The following is a 24,683-nucleotide window of genomic DNA, read 5'->3' as shown; positions in this document are numbered from 1 at the left end:
CATTCTATGCAGTCAGTTATGGATGAATACTTCAGACTCTTGAATACCACAAAGCCTATCAAGGTGAAGTTCTAAAATGGTTCACATCCTTCCTGGCTAACAAATCTAAATGAGCGAAGACTGAAGACCACACTTCTAGCATCATCAAAATGTACAGAAGAACACAATTCTTGTCTAAACTTTATTTACTATTTGCATAAACACTAAGCCTACTCCTGAATCCAAACAAAACAGGTGATGGACAGAATGTGGATCAATGTCACACATTCACCCCAGTCCAAAGATCTGGGCCCAAATCCATCGTTTTTTTGCACTCCACACCACCCTGGGTTAGACAATGGCAATATGCAAATCAGCTCTGACCCTGTGCCCCATGGGAACAGTCCAGTCCGAACTACAAAAGCCATGTCCTTCCCAGAACGGAATCAAGCATCCGAGGACCGGACCGGTTTCGAGGTAACACCTCTCATCAGCCCGGCTAGCTTGACTCCAGTAGTGTTCCCTAGCGTGTACCCCACCGTCTCCATGTACGAGGTTAAAGTGCATGTAACTTCCCTCCTGTGCCAGCTATAAAGACGCAAATACATTTGCGTTCAACGTTAACATGTCCTCTTTCAGACCCGCCATGAACGGGTTGAATATTCAGTTCCTAAGTATGCCTTGCCAACGTCTTTTTGTGGCATACTTTACACGTTTTTCAGCTCTGGCGGAGTAGGCCCCGAATTCTGCCATCGAGCCTTTTTCTGCTTTCTGACTCTAAAAGCCTCAGCCCAGGCTGCCTCTGTACCCGTGACCTCTGCCTTACTCCCTGCGCGGCCCTCGGCGCTTAGCACAGCCTGCTGCCTGCCAAGACTGACTTCAACCTTCGCATTATCTATTCCGCTCCTCGAAAATACATTCTTGGCTACTAGTTTAAGTAAACATTCCCCCAGCTGCAGAGCAAAAGGGCTCGGCCTCACTGTCTCCGTGCAAGTAATTCATAGCCTCCGTTACCATGGAAGGCCCATGCCCCCCTCGCATCTCATGCAGACACTTAGACGCTTATACACGCACTCACAGTCAGTATAGAATAGCTTCTGCCCCAGAGACCTTTTCCGTCCAGATAATATGGTTCCCAAACATCAGATATCAGATATGATAATGGTACAAGTTGATCTGACATGCCAGACTTCTGTCTCTTTCCGTTAGTGTAAATGTCAAGTCCCCTGCACCCTCCAGCTTCACGTCAATCACACGTCATGCAGCTGCGCGCGAATCCTAGCTCACATTTCTGCTGACATTGCAAGATTCTGTCATAGAGCCACCCACTTGTGACACATTCACATGACGTTTCCAGAACACACCTCTGTGCACGCCTAGTTCACGCCTTCTAATTACGTATTGTTAACACATGTGTATCCTTATCTCGTTTCTCTCAGCTGTTACGCCTTCTGCATTGACTTCCATTATGTATAATAAGTATAAAAGAAATGTAATGTCAATAAAGTATTGCTCTATCCCTTCCTGCACCCCTGTGGTGGCAGGAATATGATATCCAGTTCTAGAACCATTCCTTTTTAAGGAATAAAACCCCTAAGAACTCTAACACCACGGACTCTGATTCTTTCTTTCCGATTGAGTTATTATTGATTAAGTACTTACCTGCATAGAAATTAGGACGGTAAATCAAATATTTACCACATTATTTTGGCGCCCGAACAGGGACCCCTCCCCCACCTCACGCGCCGGTTGGTGCGTTGCAAGCTCTGTCCCCTGCCATCAGTTAGACGGAACTACGCGTACTGGCAGGATTTCCTGTATCTCCCTCTGGCCCACGGAGGTGACGAAGACTGCGATCAGCACCCAGACGAGGCGGTGAGGAGTGCGGAGGATCCCGACCAGAGCCTAGCCGAAAGAAGCAAGGTCCGAGGTGTCAAGAGGCCCACCAGTTTCCGAAGAATCCACGTGTCGAGTCGAGTCGAGTCCGGTCCAGTCCAGTCGAGTTTTCCGAGGCCTTCTGTTTCCGTGCTTCCCGGTGAGTACCATTGCTGGGACGTATCTAGACGGGTGCATTACTATGTATCCGGTAAAGACGGATTTGGGTACACAAATTCGGTCTGCACTGTTTTAGACAGTGTATCTGTACTGTTTAGCAGTATATCCGATGATCCAAGTTCTTGCACTGTTCTCAGCAGTGTATCTGTGCTGTTTAGCAGTACATCCAGTATAAGAAGTAGTCATATATGTTTCTAATGTTCTCATGTGATTAATGTCGTGGTATGAGTGATTGTTTTTAATGTGCATTATTGTGTTCTTGTGTAACTAGTTGTGTCTAGAGTCAAGCAGCAAGGATTGAACATTCAGTGTTTAAGTAGACAAGATGCCGTTTTTCAATAAGTTAAAGCAGATAGGAACTAGGAAAGGGATACTAGAGGAAGAAATTCCTATCCCCCCTAGGGACACGCCTGGAAATTACATGTACCACAAGCATGGCATAGACGCCATACTGTATCTAGATTTATGGGCCGATTATACTAAGCATCTAGAAGAGAAATACAGATGGCCCGCTATAGGAACATGGGATGCCGAGTGCATCCTTAAGGTAGAAGAAGCTCTATGGAGAAAGAAAGCCAGACAATCACAGAAAGATGCTATAGAGTTATGGCGTAAAGAATCACATAAACGAACCGAAAAAGAACTCCGAAGAGAGGATAGACTTAGAGAAGCGCCGGATAGAGTCCGAGAAAACGAATTAGTTAATGAAGGAATCCGAGTATAAGCAGAACAAGTAGATCGCATCCGAAATAGCCAAGTAAATGGTATGTATTTAGTGGCCGAGGGTTCGCCTGAAGCCATTTCAGAAATGCCAAAAAACCTACCACCACCATTGGTTCCAACTAAAGTAAACCACAGGACTACTAAAGACATATTTCTGAATTCCTATCTAAACGATGTAGCACCCGCTTACACCAACCCTCGTGCCCACGTCCCGCCTACTGACGGTGACGGAGATGGCAACCCGCCTTCAGACCGCACCCCACCATTACCGCAACAGAGTTCACCCGTCCGACAGCCTGTTCCTCCACCTCCACCACTTCCCACACCTAAGGTTAATATACCAAATCCGCTTTTGCCTGATCCTAATAGGAGACAAGTTCAGGTACAGATACAGACTCCACAGAGAAGTAATGCTCAAGCCTCCGCTTCTGGAGGAGCGACAGCAGATTTCCAGACCCCGCCAGCATCACATAGATTAAATCTTAGAGACCTACTGAAGCAACCTTCGCTCCAATCACCCCGTCTCGATATACTCAAAGAACCCCTTCCAGTTTGTAGATACAATCCAGTACCCGGTAAAGACGATAGAATGATGATAGCATCACTACGCTTACGACAAGCTACAGATTACCTAGTGTTATTCCCAGGAATGACTGACCACCTAGACAGAATATATCACTTTGTCCAGACTGGGGACCAGCCTGAAAGTATTAAAGACGCCATGGCACACCAGAAAGTTGACACTCAAGCATATATACTACGTTTTTTTATAAATTGCTTAATAAGAGAACGAGACAGGCCTGGGGTAGACCAGGAAGAGATGGAAGCATTAAACTGATGGGGTCAAAATATAGCCGAAGGAAAGCATGATAAACAGAATTGCATAGCTAGTATGTACAAGAAAATAAGGAAAACAGTAATAGAAATACACGAAAAAGAGAAAGAAAACGCTTCCTCCCAGGAGGAGGAAGGATCTGAAGAACCAGCAAAGACTACAGACACGATAGCGTATGTAGGTAAGGGAACTTACCTTAGGAAAGGCATTCGTCCAGAAAGCAAGAGAGTTTTTCTCTCTGGCATATCAAAACCGAATTCTCCTGAACGCCAGTTCCAAGACACTGATAAAATGCTTCGAGAACGAATGGGGTACCATGTACTCAATTCTATGGATGAACAAGAACTAGCCCGGTCAGCAGTATTGTGGGCTGACAATCCTAATATATACAATGATGACACAGTAGCACAGACATTTCTGAACCTTTCCCCAGACGAGCAGAAATTAGCAGGTGTATACATGATTCAGCACCTCCTTACGTTACACAGAAAACAACATTCTGATCCAGGTCCCTTACACGATACATTAGAAGCACTACTCATGGATAGATGGAGAGGCCTAAGTACCAAGTTAATTCAAATAATTCTAGAACAACGGCACAGATATAACACTTTTTTAAGCTCACAATACGTTCCCGCTCCGCCCCCAGAAAGGAAAATGTATCATATGGAGCGTCTTCATGGTCTCGAAAGTCAGAACCCATTACGAGAAGTACACCCAGTCATGGGTACCGATAATACCTTGAAACGTGTGTATGTACACACACCCCTGACCAAGTTAGAACTATTGGAAATGAAGAAACTAGTACCCTGTCATGATAAAGACCCTGCGGGTTTTCACAGAGAACTTAAAGACATGTTACTGATGGGAGATTACACATATGCAGATATCATGAAAATGTTAAAAGTACTGCTGCCCACCGGCATCTACGAGAAACTGAAGGAAAGAGAGTGGGAGGTGGGAGACAAAAAGATTGTATGGGCAGAAATAGAAGACGAGGAGAAACTTCGTACTCCAGGGCTAGGCCTTGGGGAGAAAACTAAAGCATTACCAGGTTTAATAGTACAGGTTCTGCCAAGATTACTGACAACTAGAAGGGAAGACTGGGACGCTATCTCAGCCTGTAAACAGAAACACGATGAAGATACTAGTGACTTCTATTCAAGATTCGAGAAATGTTTTATTATTAATAGTGGCCTTAAACCAAGTAGCGAGTCGTACCCGCACCTTTTTGTAAGTAAATTAGTAGAGAATTCCCTAACGCAAGTTAAGAATCGAGTATACAAGGTTGAAAGTACATGGCAAGCAAATACGCCATCCCAGATGTTACAAATGTTGCAATATCACCAGAACAGAATCAGAGAAGAACAGGATCATGAACAGAAACGCATGAAAGACACGAAAATGAAAATGTTAGTGGCCCAGTCGGTTCCAGCCGACAGACAAAGGGTACGACCCCGACCCAGAATTCAGCAGCTCCCGTTAAAGGGACATGCAACTATTGCAAGCAGCCAGGCCACTATGTACATGAATGTCCAGTCCTGAAACATAATATAGCAACAGGTAAAACTAAAGAAAGACCGCGTCAGCCTAGACAAGACCAGGTCCAGCAACAGACCTCACAGATTCCACAGTCTACGCATGCGCCACCACATACAGCCCAGACCGTAGCAGTATCACAGCCACAGCCTATTGCCGCGACACAACAAGTCTCACAACAGATGTACCAGTATGCCCAATCGGACTACCCCGATTATCAGCGATATACATGAAACAGCCTAGAGAGGGAAGTTGGCTTGCCTCTTATTGAGATTCCTGTAGATCAAGAGGGTCCTTACGTGCACAGTCAAGTATTAGGAAAAGACAGAAAGTTTTTAATTGACACAGGGGCAAGTCGCACTACAATCAGTCACAATGAAGTTCCAGGGGCACCCCTCTCAGGCTCACAGAATGTTTCCCTTGGTTTTTCAGGACAGCCTATTGTAAATGAAGTATCAGAACCTGTTTCCTTAGCAGTAGGTCCATTATCACGTGTTACAGACCTGTTACTCACGAAATCATGTCCAGAAAACTTGTTAGGAATAAAGACACTGAAGGCTCTAGGAGCTGTGATTTGCTGCTCTCCGGAAGGAGTTAGACTTTTCCTGCGGGACTTCAAGGGTCACTATGTCTTAAGAGATTTTGATATCAGATTGCAAAATGTACCGGATCACTTGTGGGCACAAGGCCCAACTGATGTAGGCTGCATGCACATTACACCATACCGTGTTACACTCAAGCCAGGTGTTGTTTTACCGAGAATCAGACAATACAAGTTACCACCTGATGCTGTAGTGGCTTTACTGGAAATCATTGAAGAGCTCATTGCCCAAGGAGTGGTCGTAGAGACCGACTCCAATATCTGTAATTCCCCTATCATTCCGATTCTTAAACGTACTGATCCCAATGCACCGCCTGTATATCGGCTGGTGATTGATTTACGAGAGCTGAATAAATGCATTGTTCCACAGTATCCTGTGGTCCCCGATATCTCATCCCTATTGACTGCTATTGATTCAGAAGCAACGTTCTTTACTGTAATTGACCTCAAGAACGCCTTCTTCAGTATACCCATTGATCCAGAGAGCCAATATCTCTTCGGATTCAGTTTAAATGGACGAAGTTTCAAATTTTCACGCGCACCTCAAGGATTCACAGAAAGCCCCAGCATCTATAGCAAAGCACTGAAAAGACAACTTGACAGTATCCAAATGCCAGTTAACACTGCTTTACTGCAATACGTCGATGATCTGCTGATCACCGCACGAAGTGAACCCGAATGTGAACAAGCATCACTGACAGTTTTACATTTTCTGGCCGACAAGGGACACAAGGTGTCTCCTTCGAAGCTGCAATTCTGTGTTCAGCAAGTGGTGTACCTTGGGCACTTGCTGTCCAAAGTGGGGAGACAGCTCACTCCTGATCGCATCCAGTTAATTGTAAATATGCCACAACCTCAGACACAAAAGGAAGTGCGGGCCTTTATAGGCCTCACCTCGTACTGCAGACAATGGATCCCTCAGTATGCATTTCTAGCTAAACCACTGATACAGTTGACAACACAAGAGGCAGCGACTTCGACTGTCCTCCTTTGGACTCAGGAACATACACAGGCTTTTGAAGCATTAAAGAAAGCTTTATGTAAAGCACCAGTTTTAGCGACACCATGTTACAGCAAACCTTTTACACTTTTTGTTACAGAACGTGATGGTACAGCATTGTCTGTTCTCACGCAAGATCAAGCAGGTTCACATAAGCCTTGCGCTTATTTTTCAAGTACATTAGATCCAGTAGCCCAAGCACTCCCTGCGTGCTTAAAGTCAGTTGCAGCGACAGCCCTAGCAATCAGGCAGAGCGACTCAATTGTTTTAGGACATCCATTAACAGTTCAAGTTCCACATTCTGTAGAGGTTCTTCTAAACCGAACCCAGACTCAACACTTGACTGTAGCACGACTGACAGGTTATGAATTGACACTATTCCAGCCACACATAGAAATCAGACGCTGCAGCATCCTAAACCCTGCAACATTGTTACCTTCGAGTATGACAGATCCAGCCCCACATGATTGTATAGAGATCATTAATGCAGTAACAAAACCCCGACGAGACTTAACAGATGTTCCATTGACAACTCCAGACCTGACACTTTATGTGGACGGTTCATGCATGCGAACAAGTACAGGAGAATTAGTGGCCGCATATGCAGTGACCACTGAAACTGAAGTCAAAGAAACACATCGTATTGACACACTGTCTGCTCAAGCGGCGGAGCTCATTGCTCTGACCCGAGCCTGTATACTAGCAAAGAACAGAAATGTAAACATATATACAGATTCACGCTATGCCTTCGGAGTTGTGCACGACTTCGGAGTGTTATGGCAAGAACGAGGTTTTTTGACCTCTCACGGTGCCAAGATCCAACATGGTCCGCTCATTCAAGCACTGTTAGAAGCAATACATTTGCCTTCAGGCATATCCATCATGAAGTGTAAAGCACATACTAAAGTTACGGATTCTGTTTCCCAGGGTAACAACCTGGCAGACCAAACAGCAAAACATACAGCATTGACTCACACCCAGACTACTGATGTGACAAAGACAATAGTACCAACACATTGTATGACAGTTAAGGATCCCTCACTAGATGTAATCGACATTCAGACACATGCAACTCCAGATGAAATCAAGAAATGGGTCGAACAAGGAGGGGTCCAGACAGATCAGGGATGGATGACGAAGGGAAAATCTACATGGTTTCTCCCCGACTCAATGGTTCAAGTTATAATAAATACAGTACACAGTCCAGCCCACCTGGGAGAAAAAGCCATGCTAGACAGTTTACAGAATCTCTGGTATAACAAACACTTACGAGCAGCAGCAAAACAGAAAGTGCGTACTTGCATGATCTGTTGTCAGTTCAATCCAGGTAAAAGCGTCCCTGTAGAGCAAGGTGGATTTCACCCTCCCGATCACCCTTTTGAAGTCCTCCAGATGGATTATATCCAGATGGAACGTTGTCGAGGATTCAAGTACGTCCTCGTAGTTGTTTGTGCACTTTCCCGTTGGACAGAAGCATACCCAGTCTCAGATTACACTGCCCCGACCACTGCCAGGCAGCTGGTTCGAGAATTCTTCCCACGGTACGGCTTGCCTCGTGTCGTGTACTCAGATAACGGACAGCCATTCTCATCCGAGCTTATGAAGCAGGTTTCACTCCTGCTAGGATACCAGTGGAGATTCCATTGTGTCCGACATCCCGAAGCCGCTGGCCTTGTAGAAAGGCACAACCAGACTTTGAAAACACGACTCGCAAAAATCTGTAAAGAGAAAGGGGTCGACTGGATAGTCGCCCTGCCAGTTGCGTTATTCTATATGAGGATGGTTCCACATTCTAGATCAGGGCTAGCCCCGTATGAAGTGGTCTTTGGCCGGCCACCGAATATGTGGGGGACTCCCATGCCTAAGAAAATTACAGATGTTGATTGTAATATGCTGACAGATTATCTTCCCTCCTTGATGTCTGCACTCCAATCATGTCGTTCACAGGTTGCCGCAGCCTTCCCTGACAACACTGATGTAAAGCCACACGATGTCCGCCCTGGGGATACGGTCCTGATTAGGAACTTCGACAGGAAAAGTCCGCTGGAGCCCCGCTGGAAAGAGCCGAAGATCGTCCTTCTTACAACGAGGACCGCAATTAAAGTGGAAGGCCGAAAGGGGTGGATCCACACGAGTCATATTAAAAAATGCAACGAACTGAAACCAGACCCAGACTCGTCCACCCCCACCAAAGACTGTAATGAACCTAGTGACTTTAAAGTTCCCGAACGAGAGAAAACTCCCCAAGAGGAGTATAAACTGAAACTCCGATCTAGCAAGTCAGACAGTTTAATTGTTTAAGTCCTCCCCTAGGTGAATCGGTTAAATAGTTTCTGACATGTATCCCCTAGATCGAGATAGAGAGAGAGAGAGACAACTCAAGAAACGTACATATTGTAAATCACTCCGCAGTCACTGTATAGTGACGTTATTGATTATGTTTTTTCTAAGTCTTCTGATTATTGTTGCGAGTATATTGCTTCCCATATATTACCCTATCTTCAAGCGTGAACAATCTGCTTACAATGTTTCTGCTGAACATTCTTTTAGTACATTACCGCCTCACGAACTGTCTTACAGGCTTGCGCTGCGCAACAACACATTCATTAGTATGTTACATCACTCCCATCAGACTAACAATGCTACAAACTGTTGGATATGTGGCCGACTCCCTCCCTATCAGAAATACAAGGGAGTTCTGCCTCTCTTCCCGTACCCGTTCACTCACAATGGCTCCTGTGGTGCATGGTTTAGATTAATTAATTCCTTAGATTCTGATATTGCTGTTTTCGAGGGGAATTGGATTTGGGGAAACCTGAACCTAGTTCTGCTCAGCGATTTGTGGACTGTGCGCCACATCATGCATTGAACATTCCAGTTTTCGTTCAAACCGCCAAAGAAAGAAAGAAGAGCAAATGATGTTACAAGAACAGACCGATCGATTCATGAGGATCGATATATCATGAAGGGTCCGTAGGGAACAAGGAGGGAATGAGGAAATATAAATTTTTGGTCAAGTTATGTTCCCTAGCGTGTACCCCACCGTCTCCATGTACGAGGTTAAAGTGCATGTAACTTCCCTCCTGTGCCAGCTATAAAGACGCAAATACATTTGCGTTCAACGTTAACATGTCCTCTTTCAGACCCGCCATGAACGGGTTGAATATTCAGTTCCTAAGTATGCCTTGCCAACGTCTTTTTGTGGCATACTTTACACGTTTTTCAGCTCTGGCGGAGCAGGCCCCGAATTCTGCCATCGAGCCTTTTTCTGCTTTCTGACTCTAAAAGCCTCAGCCCAGGCTGCCTCTGTACCCGTGACCTCTGCCTTACTCCCTGCGCGGCCCTCGGCGCTTAGCACAGCCTGCTGCCTACCAAGACTGACTTCAACCTTCGCATTATCTATTCCGCTCCTCGAAAATACATTCTTGCCTACTAGTTTAAGTAAACATTCCCCCAGCTGCAGAGCAAAAGGGCTCGGCCTCACTGTCTCCGTGCAAGTAATTCATAGCCTCCGTTACCATGGAAGGCCCATGCCCCCCTCGCATCTCATGCAGATACTTAGACGCTTATACACGCACTCACAGTCAGTATAGAATAGCTTCTGCCCCAGAGACCTTTTCCGTCCAGATAATATGGTTCCCAAACATCAGATATCAGATATGATAATGGTACAAGTTGATCTGACATGCCAGACTTCTGTCTCTTTCCGTTAGTGTAAATGTCAAGTCCCCTGCACCCTCCAGCTTCACGTCAATCACACGTCATGCAGCTGCACGCGCATCCTAGCTCAGATTTCTGCTGACATTGCAAGATTCTGTCATAGAGCCACCCACTTGTGACACATTCACATGACGTTTCCAGAACACACCTCTGTGCACGCCTAGTTCACGCCTTCTAATTACGTATTGTTAACACGTGTGTATCCTTATCTCGTTTCTCTCAGCTGTTACGCCTTCTGCATTGACTTCCATTATGTATAATAAGTATAAAAGAAATGTAATGTCAATAAAGTATTGCTCTATCCCTTCCTGCACCCCTGTGGTGGCAGGAATATGATATCCAGTTCTAGAACCATTCCTTTTTAAGGAATAAAACCCCTAAGAACTCTAACACCACGGACTCTGATTCTTTCTTTGCGATTGAGTTATTATTGATTAAGTACTTACCTGCATAGAAATTAGGACGGTAAATCAAATATTTACCACAACATGTGTTGACTCGTGTAAAGATCAATAAATGAAAAAACTCCTCTGTACTAAGCAAAGCCACTCACTATCTCATGTGGCTCAAGGAATCTCAAAAGTGACACAAACTCTTCCCTTGAACGTTCTAAATTCAGAATATCAACTGCCCACTCATTTTTTCTCAAGGAACCCAGGGGCATATTACCAAGCAATAGCGATAATTATTGCTATTGCTTGGTTAGAGACAAAAATTTATCGCAGCGCTGCGGCGATTTTTACCGCAAATAAACCATGGTATTACCAAGGTTTAACGCAAATGCGGTAAAAATCGCCGCAAAGCATGAATATCGCTGAAAAGTCAGCGATATTCATGCATTAGCGAGCTAATGCTTTTAGCCATGTTATCCACCTCCCATTGGATAACATGGCTAAGAACTGCTCAGGGCAGGTGTTAGCTTTTGGAGATATTCCCGCTTAGCGCGAATATCTCCAAAAGTTGGTAATAGGAGACAGCGATGTTAGCGACTGTTTTCAGTCTCTAACATCTTGGCACGCCCACTTTGCATCTCATTAGTGATAAATATCACTGACATGCCAAGTGGGGCCCAAGATGGTCGCTATCTCCTACTAGCTGTCGCTAACTGGTGTTAGCGGCAGCTAGGTAATAGGGAGATAATTTTATCTCCGCTTTCTTGGCTTTTAAAGCCAAAAAAGCGGAGATAAACCCCCTTGATAATATGCCCCACAATGCTCACTATTTTTAACAATTACTAGACTAAAACCTCCAAAAGTAAAATTTGATATATACGACTTGTAATGCAAGAGATACAATGACTACTTCAAAATCCTCCATGTAACATGGGTACCTTTAGTACATCACATCCACAGGTAAATACAATAGATCAATAAATATGTAAAGCCTTCTTCAAAATAATCATGGTACCAACTAGACTGCTATGACAGGGATCCACAATTAAAAGTCCTAGAGTTGTTAAATCATTCAAAAAATGTTACATTAGCTTATTTTTCGCAATAGTTAAACCTTACACCGAAATACCAGAAATGATGCACAGTTCATGCATATCTGAGCTATGCAAAATATTGTTTACGAGGAAATCCAACTAATGCTGTCCTTGTTCTTGCCAGGTGGTGCGGTGCTCCTGGTGGAAGAGTTTCTAAACGAAGACAAAAGTGGACCTTTGACAGCCCAGTTAATTAACTTGCTTATGTTGTTACGAACTGAAGGCAAAGAGAAAACTCCATCCGAATACACCAAGCTCCTGAAAACAGCTGGGTTTAGGGACATTAAAGTCAAGATAACTGGAAAGATATATGATGTAATATTGGCCAGAAAGTAACATGCTGTGTACTTACTTTGTATCACCCTGTGTGCAATGGGAGATCAGGCATGCTGTTTTACATGCAAGAATGTATGTGTGTGTTTGCAGATTATCTGGTGTTTTTTTTCTAGATAATGCTTATAGATTTAAAGTTTCTCCTGACTGCCTGCTTTTCTGGTGTTTTGTTCTGGTGTTTTGTTCTGGATAATGCTTATAGATGTAATGCTTCTCCATACTGCCTGCTATTAGTTTGTGAAATTGAGTGCTGCGTTAAAGTTAAAAAACAAACCTTCTATGAACAACCAAACATGAAAAACTAAATATAACTTTGTGTACTGGTAGGCTGTATTCCGCTCTGCATTAATGCAAAAATATTCACCCCCCCTGTTTGCCTCCAGTTCCAGTTTTTGATGCACAAAGTCTAGTCTTGCTGTCTTAGAATGGAATTTGAATTTAAAAAATATGTTTTTGCACTGATCTGCCCCCTTTAAATCCTCCATGAAGGAAAGTTTATCTTTTCTCTGAGAAAAACACCCCTTTCTTTCCAGAAAAAAACACACTTTGTGCTGGAAAGTAAAACGCTTCTGCCACTTTAAGTTGTTTTCCTTCATGACAGTGGAGCAACAAAGCTTTGTAAATCTGGTCCTCTACCTGGTAATTGGGGACTTGACATCAGGTGAGGTAGAGTTAGGTTGATTTTCAAAATGAATGTATATTTGTATTGTATAATAAACTTGCATTGAACTATAAGAAGTATGGTACAATAATATTACAGTTGCCACAGAATTAATCACACCATTTAGCGTAATTATAATATAATCATGAGACTGACTTTATGAGTCATAGCCCAACATGAATCGAACTGTCGGAATTGCACGTTTTCTTCCCCTCTCCTCAAGAATGCCATCTCCAGGATTTCTGCCCAGTCATACAGTGTTTTAACAACATACCATTACTCCATTATAAAAAATAAAAAAAAATAGCTAAGGGAAAATAAGACGTGTCTTTCAATCACTATTCACAGCTTTTTTCTAATCATCCTTCACATATCTTCAGCAGTGTTACCAACCATGGGGGGTGGGGGGAAGGGGGTTTGCATGCTCAGCACAGTGGATGAAGCTGATCCAAGATTTAGAAGACAGGACCAAGCCCACCCATGGGAGTTTGTGGGATAAGTCATACGATATTTAGATAATTTTATGCTGATTTATTTTTCCAAATATCGCAATCTAAGTATATTAAGCAGTGTGTTCATATTAAGAAAACATAAGTACCGACAGATGTGTAGGTGGTATTGTTTCCGATGTCTTGCAACTCAATACTCACCAGTGCTTGGTTGTGTGCCTCGTTATCTATTATCAGGATTGACAACAAATTAGCACTGGCGGTTTTGACCACATTTTAGTGTACGACTGTGTTTGTTAGTCATGAACATTTATGGGACTGGACGCATGGGCACTGAGGCCACTTGCAAATTTCAGTCATGATCTGTGATCCACAAGATAGTGCCCTAACGTTTGGTACCTCAGGGATACTATTTTGTGTGCTAGTCCTTTCCCAGCACCACTGGTACTCCTGTTTGGAACTTTGGTTTTGTGACCAGCTAGGAAAGTAACTGTCCTCTGTACGCTCTTTCTAGTGACCCATTTTCCCTAACCACAAGTGTCTGCCGCCCTCATTAATTGAACACTAAAATCTTGACTTTCAGATAGTTCCAAGGCACCGTAAATCCATCAATGTTCTCTGGATGTGGGGCATTTTGTGAACCACTGTGCTGCCTGGGCTCGAACCCACTGAGTTCACCCCTTGGACCCCCTTGTCAGAGATAGAATAAAATGGGAAGATTCATTATTGTGACATTTGTGTCTTATTGATCAAGGATTGCAAACTAAACTTGTATGTAAATTGCTTACATACTGCCCTCACCAACTTCATGAGTGGCATGCTTCATCATAGGGCCACTGCGACGACCTGGTGCAAACCAACATCCAGGGTGGAGCGCTGAGAAAAAAGAGAACATAACAAAAAAAAGGAATTATAGAATAGGGATCCATCACCAAAGAGAAATATTCTAAACCTGTCTAAGTGTGTATCTGCTGTCTTTATTGTGGATCCGACTTGGCAAGATTAAAAAATATTCAAATATGGGTACATGGGAAAGTAACAACACCATTACCCTTTCTGCTATATCTGAGACCTATTCTATAATTTCTTTCTTTTCTATTTTCTCTTTTTTCTCAGTGCTCCTCCTTGCATGCCACTCATTGAGTGGGTGAGGGCAGTATTTACACCTCTTTGGGATTTCCAAATTTGGGTTATCATCATCATTTTTCATCACTTGCCTCTTTCTCTAGTTTAGGTGGTTTTCTTTTTGTATTGGTAAAAAAAGATTTTTTTACTAGGTGGGGACCGATTGGCCCACGTCCTAGAGGGTAATACGTAAAATAAAAAAGAACACCATTACCCTTATTTTCAAGTCCTTCCTGTTAAGTGAGTATTATAATAGCAGGTAAACGTGAGTGGAGGGTTGTTCTGTTCACATTGCATTGTATGTTTCCTTTTGATTTTTTTATAATTGTTTTGTTTTTCTTGTAATAAATCATGGGAGGCAAAAAAACACATAACAGAGAAAGACAACAGAAATAGGTAAATAGTTTTATGAAAGATCACAACACACTTGCCCGAAATCAACAGCATACCTGCCATAATTCATAATGATAGGTAAAATGATTCAAGAGCATAATAATCATTGAAGTGAAGATCAGAGATCATACTCATTAAACATCATCAAGAAACACAAAATCCAGCTAACATATATTAGATACCCAAAATATTCAATAAAGTTCATGAGTTGCACCTCTCGAGTATGCTAAAGAGTAAATAAAGTGCATATCAAGTTAGTCCTGCATAAATATTCCACATTGGTCACTCTGACAAAGCATGGTTACAAATTAGCTTGATTTTTGGATATTTCATAAAATTAATACAGATACCATCATGTCATACGTGGAAGATTACCATAAACAGAGTACTCTATCATAAAAGCAGAATATTACCTTAGAGATGCCAGATACAGCTGGTGCACAAAATAGGCAAACAACAGTCATTTGATCCACACACTGAGACACTCCAGTTAACAGAGTTAAAGTACCAATTTTCTATCTCTGTCCCTAAATAGATCATTGATGTATGGCTGGTTACCCTAGAGACAAGAAAATCTCCTAGAAGTCAAGTCAAGACAAAATTCACCAAGATAATTCATCATTAAAGCAAATAATCCAATTGTTGAGTATTAATCCAGTCTAAAAGGGGTGCCCAGATCCTCTTACCCTTCTGCTCTGCTTTTCTACCTTTTTATGCGAATAGAAGCGTTTTCAATATTGAAAATTGACAGCAAGCGCCCTAGCCATTGACAAAATGTGGATGGTTCGGGATCTAGCCCTGCCGAAGCAATACAAATAAGAGCCATGGCCATGGCAACAAACACAAAGTACTTGTCAACTCTATTCACACTTTCATGACATACACCTGAAGCATCAAGTAGGGAATCAAAGTAAGATTTTAAAATATAACCAATGAATTTGAGATTTTGAACCCACGTACATCTAAGGATGGGGCATCTGCAGGTGAACCAGGTCTTGCTTCATTACTTTAACAATGGTGGCAACAAATACCTACAGAGCCGCCGTATCCCCCATTTAGTGACTTTAGATGGAGTGTGGTATAGGTCAAAGACCGTTTTATGGTTCTTCACCTGCAGTCCCGCTGACAATAGCAGGGTATGACTGCACTCTAAGAACTCATAAAAACTAATATCTGACGAATCAAGTATTTTCTGCCTTGTATTGTTGTGCTTCTGAAGGCCATTGGGCATAGTAGATGCTCGCTTTTGATAATCTGTCTGATTGTACATTCCTCCTCCCTCACTAACAATTCCATCAAAGGACCTTTGAAACACCCATGTGACCCTCCACATTTCCTAAACAAGCAATAGCTTACCTTTAAATATTAAAATAATCATTCTGATTGATATTGAACTATATCTTTAATTTCTCTAACAAAACTATGTTTGTTCCCTGAAAAAAGCCCCCTAATCTAGAAAGCCCTCGCTCTTCCCAACTTAGCATGCGGACATCTTGAAATATGCCTGGAAGTTGAAAGTTACTCTGTAAAGAGGTGTAGAAATTAAATACATTGAGGCCCATTTGTTTCCACCAGATTGCCCAGATCTTATTTGCCGTCCTGAGGGCCTTAAACCTAACCTTTTTAAAGTAGTTTGGTTCAGTAAGCCTGAAAAAACAGCTTCTAGGATCTTCCCCAATTACCAGCTCATATATAGGGTGGGTATACACTCCAAAACCATAGCTTTCCCAGTTACTTTGTATCTATTGCAGTGTGGTTGCCCATTTGTATAATTTAAAGCTTGGGGCAGCCCACGCCCTCTGTCCCTGGTAAAGAGTCAAGTATTTCAGTGCTATTCTAATTTTAGTGAATGACCACCTAAATTAAGACGCCATTTCATCCATCATTTTAAACCAATAATTTTCAAACTTGAGAGGGGTAGCCCTGAAAAGATAAAGGACCATTGGCAGGAATAGCATTTGAATAACATTACGCTGTCCAACAGTTGACAAATGTAAATTATTCAGCCTCCCCAGATCACATTTAGCCTTCCTAAAACCTGGAGCAAGGTTTTATATTTTATTTATTTATTTATATTCTTGTATAGCGAAGGACTCGACCCCCGAAGGGGTATCTCCGCGCTTGCGCTACTGCTTAAGGGTGCCCAATCAGGATTATAGACTGTGATGTGCTTAGGAAATTGAGAATAAGTATGTTTTAAGGGATTTCCTAAAGGTCTGGAAATTGATATTTTGTCTCAGTGAGAGAGGGAGTGAGTTCCAGAGTGTTGGGCAGTTATAGGACAGGGCTCGACCTCCCTGCCTAGCCTTCTAAATCCTGGGGACCTGGAGCAGCAATTGGTTGCTCGAACGCAGGGAACAACCAGGACTATAGAGGTTGAATTTTTCAACCAGGTATTTAGGGCCTAAACCAAAGAGGCACTTGTGTATTATACAGCAAACTTTAAACTTAACCCGTTGCCGAACAGGCAACCAGTGCAGTTTAGCCAGCAGAGGATGTGAGGGGGACCTGGGCAGAGCGTTAAGCACCAATCTTGCCGCGATGTTCTGGGCCACTTGTAGTCTATTAAGTTGTTCCTCATTGGCCGAGATGAGAAGGCCATTTCAGTAGTCCAACCTACTGACTACAAGAGTCTGAACAAGTGTCTTTCTGAGGCTGTTGGGCAGGAATGGGAATACACGCCTTAAGAGTCCGATAACACGGAAGCAGGATCCATTTACCTGATTAACATGTTCTTTAAGCAGTAATGCCTGATCTAACCGCACACCAAGGTTCTTTACTATCTGCTTAGGACTTGGTACTGGTCCTAGGTCCAGGGGCCACCATTCTGGAGACCACAGGAGAGCGGCCTCCCGAACAACATAACCTCCGTTTTGCCTACGTTGCATTGGAGGCAGTTTAAGGCCATCCAATCAGATACCCCCCTCATACCATCAGCAAAAGATTTTTTTGTTGCAGGTGTGAGGGACTGAAAGGGGAACAGAAGCTGGGTGTCGTCGGCATACGACACCGGGGTGAACCCATATGCTCTCACAATGTCAGCCAAGGGGGCCACATACACATTAAAAAGTGTAGGGCTTAGACATGAGCCTTGTGGCACTCCCTTGGTGAGCTCCCTAGAGATGGATTGAAGGGAGCCCAATCTGACACCTTGTGACTGGCCTGAGAGAAAACTCTCCAACCAGGACAAGGCAGCGCCTCCTATACCCACCTCCCTTAGACGGCCGAGAAGAATCTCATGTGACACCGTGTCAAAGGCAGCGGATAAATCTAACAGCACCAGAATCATAGAGCCCCCTCCATCCAGTGCTGTCCTGATGTTATCGGTCATGGAGAGGAGGGCAGATTCGGTGCTGTGATTAGGTCTAAACCCAGATTGTGAAAAGTCCAGACCTTCCGCTGCCTTGATGTATTTAGACAAATGGGTGTTCACATGTTTCTCGTCATCTTGCTAAGGTATGGCAGGAGGGAGATGGGTCGGAGGTTAGAGAGGTCTGTCCATGGCAGCGCCGTGTTCTTTCGAATGGGATTCACCACCGCTTTCTTCCACTCCAGAGGCACCTGTCCCTCCTTGAGGGAGAGATTTATTACAGATTGAATCTCAGGTCCAAGCAGAGTGCTCAAGGAAGCAACCATTTTAGCGAGCAGAAAGTCATCAGGGGACCTCGTTTTAATATAACTAATCAGAGAGGCAAAATCAGAGTCATTGACTGCGGGGAACATCATTAGTGAGTTGTCATCATGTATGGATGTTTGAGTGGGGATGGAGGTATTATTCCTTTGACTGGAGGCCTTAGTGATTTTGTCATAGATCATCTCTTTTGTTCTAAAAAAATAGAGAGATATCATCACAGAGAGACTGAGAAAAGTCATCAGGACTCTCACAAGCTATCGGTTTTACAAAGGCCTGTAAGATTTTATACAGTTCTTTGGAAGAATTGCCAGCCTCTGCAAGCCGTTGGGCAAGACAGTTCTTCGTTGCCAGTCTACTGTTTTTATAATAGCTGGACTGAGCATCTAAGTGTGCTGTCTTACTTTCCACAGTACGTGTTTTCCTCCAGATTTTCTCTAATTTCCTGCACCCCTGTTTCTTTGTTCTAAGTGACTCTGTGTACCACACGTCTTGCTTGGAGGTGGGGTATTGATAAGGTAACTTCAGAGGGGCCAACAAATTAATTGCGGGAGTTGTTAAACTTAGATAAAGCGAGCTCCACATTATCTGTTTCTGAAAATGTGGGTTTCTTCCACACCCTCTGTAGCTCTTCTGCTGTTACTTTGTGCCACTGTCTGCGCCAAATCGGCTGAAGAGGGGTCTTTTGGGGAAATTTTATCCAAGCCCAATAGAGAGAATTCGACCAAAAAGTGGTCAGACCAGTTCAATTGGGATGTAGGGCGACACTGGACTTTGGTACAGTTGGAAAAGACCAAATCCAAAGTGTGACCTCCTATATGTGTAGGACTGCTATTGTGCCTTACAAGCCCTAAAGAAGATAAATCTGAGAGCAAGGATATCGTTTCTGGATTAGTGGGAATATCTACGTGAGTGTTAAAATCACCTAGAAGAATAAAATCTTCATTTGCTTTAAAATGCGGGGCCAGTAATTCCAAAAGGGAGAGAGTATAACCCAAATGGGGTCCAGGGGGACGATAAACTAGAGCTTAGACTCCACTATCTGGTCCACTTCTGCACAAATCGTAACCCCCTAACATACTGCTGGATCAACAAAACATTCACCAAGTGTTTGTGGTTGCCAATACATGACCACCTGGGTTTCATTTTGATTTAAGGAATAGATGGAGAATTTGCCTAAAGATAGTACCTCCTCCCTTAATGTCCTTATTGCCTCAACGGAATTGGCAGTTACGACTTTAATATCATTGGATTAGTTGAGGATTTTGGTCTCCTAGTTGTGAAATTGCAGTAGTTTTATTGCTACATTGGCTTCAAGTTATCTGATGAATGGGTCAATATACTAAGTAAAGAGTAGAGGGTAGCAGGGACACCCCTGTCTAGCACCTCCCTCGATGTGGATTCGATTTAATTGTCCTCCCATCATCTGCAGTCAGGCTATGGGTTTGTGATACACGGCCTGGATAGACTTAATATACCTGGTGTTAATACCAAATCAACCCATCACTTTCCACAAATATTCCAAGGAGACCCTGTTAATTGCTTTCTCAGAATCCAACAGGGCTCATGCCAAGGGGTTCCTTAAATCAGCGGCTGCATCAAAAAATGCAATTACTCTGCATATATGATCAGTGGTATCCCTCCCGGGGATAAAACCATGCTACTTGGTGGACCATCTTATTGATAATCTGGCTTAATCATGAGGCTAGCATTTTTTAACATCATTTGGTGTTGCTGTTTATTAGAATTATTGGTTGAGAAGACCTTGTCTCATACAGAGCTTTTCCTTTCTTAAAAAAAACACAATATTAACAGCAGACCATTAGTTGGGAGCTAAATCTTGATTTTGTACATGCACAAACAACTCCCCCGACCTTATAAAATTTGATTGACATCTTGTCAGCCTCCATTGCCTTCCCAAGCGGAAGATCCTTATGCGCGTCCGGGATTTCATTTATGGTAATACGTGCATACAGAGAATCCCAATCTTGTAGGCTGATTCTATCTACAGGTACCAAATCCAGATATTACTTTGGACATTCATCCTCTAGTGGTCCCTCAGCCTGATAAAGCACTTTATAATACCCTCTGAATACCTCCTGGATCCCTTCAAAATTCATTACCCTGATGATTCCTGATTTCTGTAATCTGCCCAGAAACCACTTTTTGCCTGCCACGTACTGCCAGATGTCTCATCTGCTTTCTGTATTCCTAACATTCCTGTTTCCGAACCAGATATTTCTCTACTGCTCGTTTTGCAGGGATTTCATTAGTCTCTGCATTAACAAAGGCCAGCTGTAGCTGGGCCATTTCAGTATCTCAACCAACTCGAGCTTCCAATATAACTCCCTAGTAAGTGAGAGTTGCAGGTTTGGTGATTTAGGAGTAAACCTTAGGGTTTTACCCCTAACCCCAGCTTTAAAAGCATTACATGCTACCCAATTGTGATGCTCCCACTATTCAAATCAAAGAATTCAGGGATACAGGCATTCATGTGTGTAAAATAGTTCTCATCAACAAGCAGACCTCTTTTGAAGGACTAGCTCTATTTGGGTCCAGCTCACTCAGCACAAACGATTTCAATTACCAATGGGCTGTAATCCAACATGATGCAGGGAAATATTTTAATTTGGCTTCCCTGAAGCAGACTCACTCATATTAGAAAGTAATCTAAATGGACAAATGACCCATGAAGGGTCGAATAGTAAGTATACCAGAATCCAGTGCTAAATTTTTAATCAGGCATCCACCAAACCCTGCTCTCTCTTCAGATTGCACACGGCTCTGCATATGTTTGGTTTACGGTTTTCATACATACCAAGTTTTCAGTGAACTAAGCCAGATGTAGGAAAATCATATTTACCGATTCATAAATACCGAATTTTACTGATTCTGTATTTATGAATCGGTAAATATGAAGGTGTGAGATGTAGGAAAATTCTGTAATTGAATTACTGAATCTGTAAAAATCGGTATTTACCGAATCGGTAAATACCGGTTCGGTAATGCCATTGATTCCTGTGGGCATGGAAGCCCATAGGAATCTATGGGCATTACCGAATCGGTATTTACCGATTCGGTAAATACCGATTCCAGCAAGGGTGCAGGGGGTGTCACTTTGACACCCTCTAGCACCCCAAAGACGGGCATGTGAGCCATGTGGCACACAGACATGCCCTAAGGGCATGTCTGTCTGTCACATGGCATGCACACCTGGATTCGGTATTTTACCACCCAATTGGATTGGGTGGTAAAATACAGAATCTGTAAGGCCTGTGGCACTCTCAGGAGTGCACCTACATTTGGATATACCGAATCGGTAAAAATACCGATTCTGTATTTTACAGAATCGGTAAATTTACTGATTCTGTAAAATATATGCCCCTACATCTGAAAACCCAAATACCGGTCAGTAACGGCCGAATTCGGCCGTTACCGACCGGTATTTTGGCTCCTACATCTGGCCCAAGTGTCTCCGGCAAGTTCTTCCTTGCCCCCTCTATATGCGTCTCTTCAAGACAGTGGATGTCTGCAAATAATTTTTTCTTTTGCCATCCTCCTTCTTTTACCAGCATCATACAAGCCACATATGTTTGTTGAGGCAATATGCAATTTAAACATGTAGCTCATCGTAAATAAATTTTCTTCTGGAAACCCTGCACACGTTATTCATGGGCCACCCCTTCTGCATTATATTTACCAGCCTTACCAACTTTTTCTTTGTAACACTAATGGATACCCAGACTTTCATCCAAAATTGATTCTACCCATGTGCCGTATTCTGTTCCGTCCAAAAACCGGTGACATTTCTCTTTCCCCAGACCTATCTTAGCCCCCACCTGCTATTCACCCCTACCCACCTGTCCCCAAACACTTCTCACCCCACCCCACACCTGCCAATAGCAACCTACTGAAGCAATCAGACCACCAATAGCCTGAGCAATGACTCCCATACGTAACCTCTGCAGTCTCTCTTCTGCCTCTGCTCGCATACCAATATAACACTTTCAGAGATGAGAAGCGGAGAGAGCTTAAAGACAGACAAAAGAGGAGGGAAGAGAAACCCCCCTATCCATAGATAAAGAAGAGAACAAAAGACAGATGGAGTGGTTCCTACACCACAATACCACCTAACTAATGGAGAAGAATCACAAACTCTCCCACTTCAAAACCAAAATTCAGCACCATTCCCTAACATAATTGCTAGAAGGTATTACAAAAAGCTTCCTTAAAGCTCAACTGACAGTTCATTCAAATATTCTTTGACTTGGATTTCCGACATAAATGTCATATTTTGCTCCTGAAGTTAATCTTTAGGTGGGAAGCATTGAGCACAAATACTTCAACCCCAATATCCTGAAATTGTTTAATGAGCTGCCTTAGCCTCCATCTGCACTCAACCATGACATGGCAAAAATATGGGGAACAAAAAATCACTGATCATCGAAGCTGCACCTGACATAAGGATAGGCCTTTTCCAAGACAGCTTGCCTTTTAAGAAAATTCCTGAGGTACACAAGGACAGTCTGGGTCAACTATTGCTTGTTTCTGATGGATGGCTTTGTTTCTTGATCATCAAAGGGAATTGATGCACTCTTTGCACCTCTGACTCCCAATTCCATTTCCTCCTTTGCTTAAACACGATCTTGTCGCCCTGAAGAAGGTGTGACCCAAACGAGGGTCTGACACCGAAACGCGCGTCAGCGCTGGAGCTACTGTGCTCCCTTGCTTGCAATCGTTCCTTGGAGAATCAATCTGAATATGGACTGTACTAGTGGTGTATAATGACAATCAACTAACTCTCAATGTTCTATAGCATCACACATTGTCTGATTCTTTTGTGTGATGTTAGCCCTGTTTTTGTACTATAAGACTGAGTTTAGCACATTTTTATGTATTGCTTTTGTGATGAAACATGAGTACATATGAATGAAAAGAAGGGGTGGGTAACCCAATATAACCTTGCGGGCTTGGGCGAATAATGTGTAAACTGTTAATTGCCTGCAAGGGATTTATTCTAAGATATTTTGAACAGCATGTAGAATCTGTACTGAAAAACATTTTTTTAGATTCAAACTGTAAACATCAGTTGCTGTGTTTTATTCAGATATTCAATTATTTGAGGAAAATGAAAAACACCTACCACACTAGCTAAAGAAATAAGTATTTGCAACACAGGGGATTTTTGTATCAAAGATGTTATTCTTTGTTGTAAAATCACAAGGGTTCTTAATCAGTCATGAGAATGAAACAAGCAGAGAAATCTGATGTACAAGGAATATTACAATCTTTTCTATATTACAAAATATAAAGTCCAAACTGTTGCTTAAAATAAGCAATGACTACTGCTGGATTAGAGGTAGGTCACTGGTGGCAAGATGTCAGTCGCACAGAAGTAGACATATAGGTCGATGTTTCGGTCTTAACAAGTCAATTCACAAGACCATCATCAGGACGGGTAATTAAATATATACTGATGACCCTTTAGAGGAGAACTGTTTGCGTCAGTGTTTGCTTTTTTGTTTGAAAGAGAGTGCGTGTGCAGCTTAGGATGTTTGTATTATTTCGTGAACATGTTTTGTCTGTTATGTCTTCTATGATATCACTAATGTGCAAGGTCTTTGTGATATTAATGTGAAAGGTACTACACCTAGGACTGTTTTGTATATATCAGTGACGTATTGCACTATGCAAAGAAATCTTTAGGCAGACTGTCTGCTCTAGTCGTCCCAATTCATGAAGTCAGCTCAGGAATGGCTCCTTAATGAGGAACTAGTATGCAGGCCCAATGTTGTTTCCTTCTATCCCTTACGCCAGCCCGAGAAGCCTCAGATATTTCCACATTTGTCGGTTCTCTAAGTCCTTGATTTTCCACATGATATCGGAGTTTTGATAGTCCTGGGAATTCTCCTGGCCCTTGCATACCCCAAGATCAGTCTCTACCACTCCTGCCCTCTCATCAATCTCAACACAGGGTTTGGTGACTTTCTTTTTCACACCTTGCAATGTTTTAGTCATAAAACAATCTCTTTGACTGTTAGCCTAATTCTCTGCTTGATGCTGTTGAATAGAACTATAGATGAGCCTCAGTGTGGGCTCATATGCCTCGTCTACAGGACTTACCAGCTCCTTCACCTTCTGGGCAAAACAACC

The 24,683-nt window shown here is 42.9% G+C and overlaps 1 protein-coding gene across 1 annotated transcript in view; it reads left to right on the top strand.

The window, feature by feature from the left end:
• The window catches only part of LOC147698093 (acetylserotonin O-methyltransferase-like), a 607,642-nt gene extending 594,422 nt beyond the window's left edge, over nt 1-13,220 (top strand). The window contains exon 8 of the mRNA XM_086934770.1: nt 12,063-13,220. Within this exon, the coding sequence (XP_086790896.1) occupies nt 12,063-12,274 (212 nt within the window). The 3' untranslated portion in view covers nt 12,275-13,220. The remainder of the gene's footprint in view (nt 1-12,062) is intronic.
• Nucleotides 13,221-24,683: the final 11,463 nt, after the last annotated feature.

Source organism: Lissotriton vulgaris, chromosome 8 (assembly GCF_964263255.1).
Source record: "Lissotriton vulgaris chromosome 8, aLisVul1.2, whole genome shotgun sequence".
NCBI lineage: Eukaryota > Metazoa > Chordata > Amphibia > Caudata > Salamandridae > Lissotriton > Lissotriton vulgaris.
Note: the sequence above shows the minus strand (reverse complement) of the source record. Positions and strands in the feature narration are given on the sequence as shown.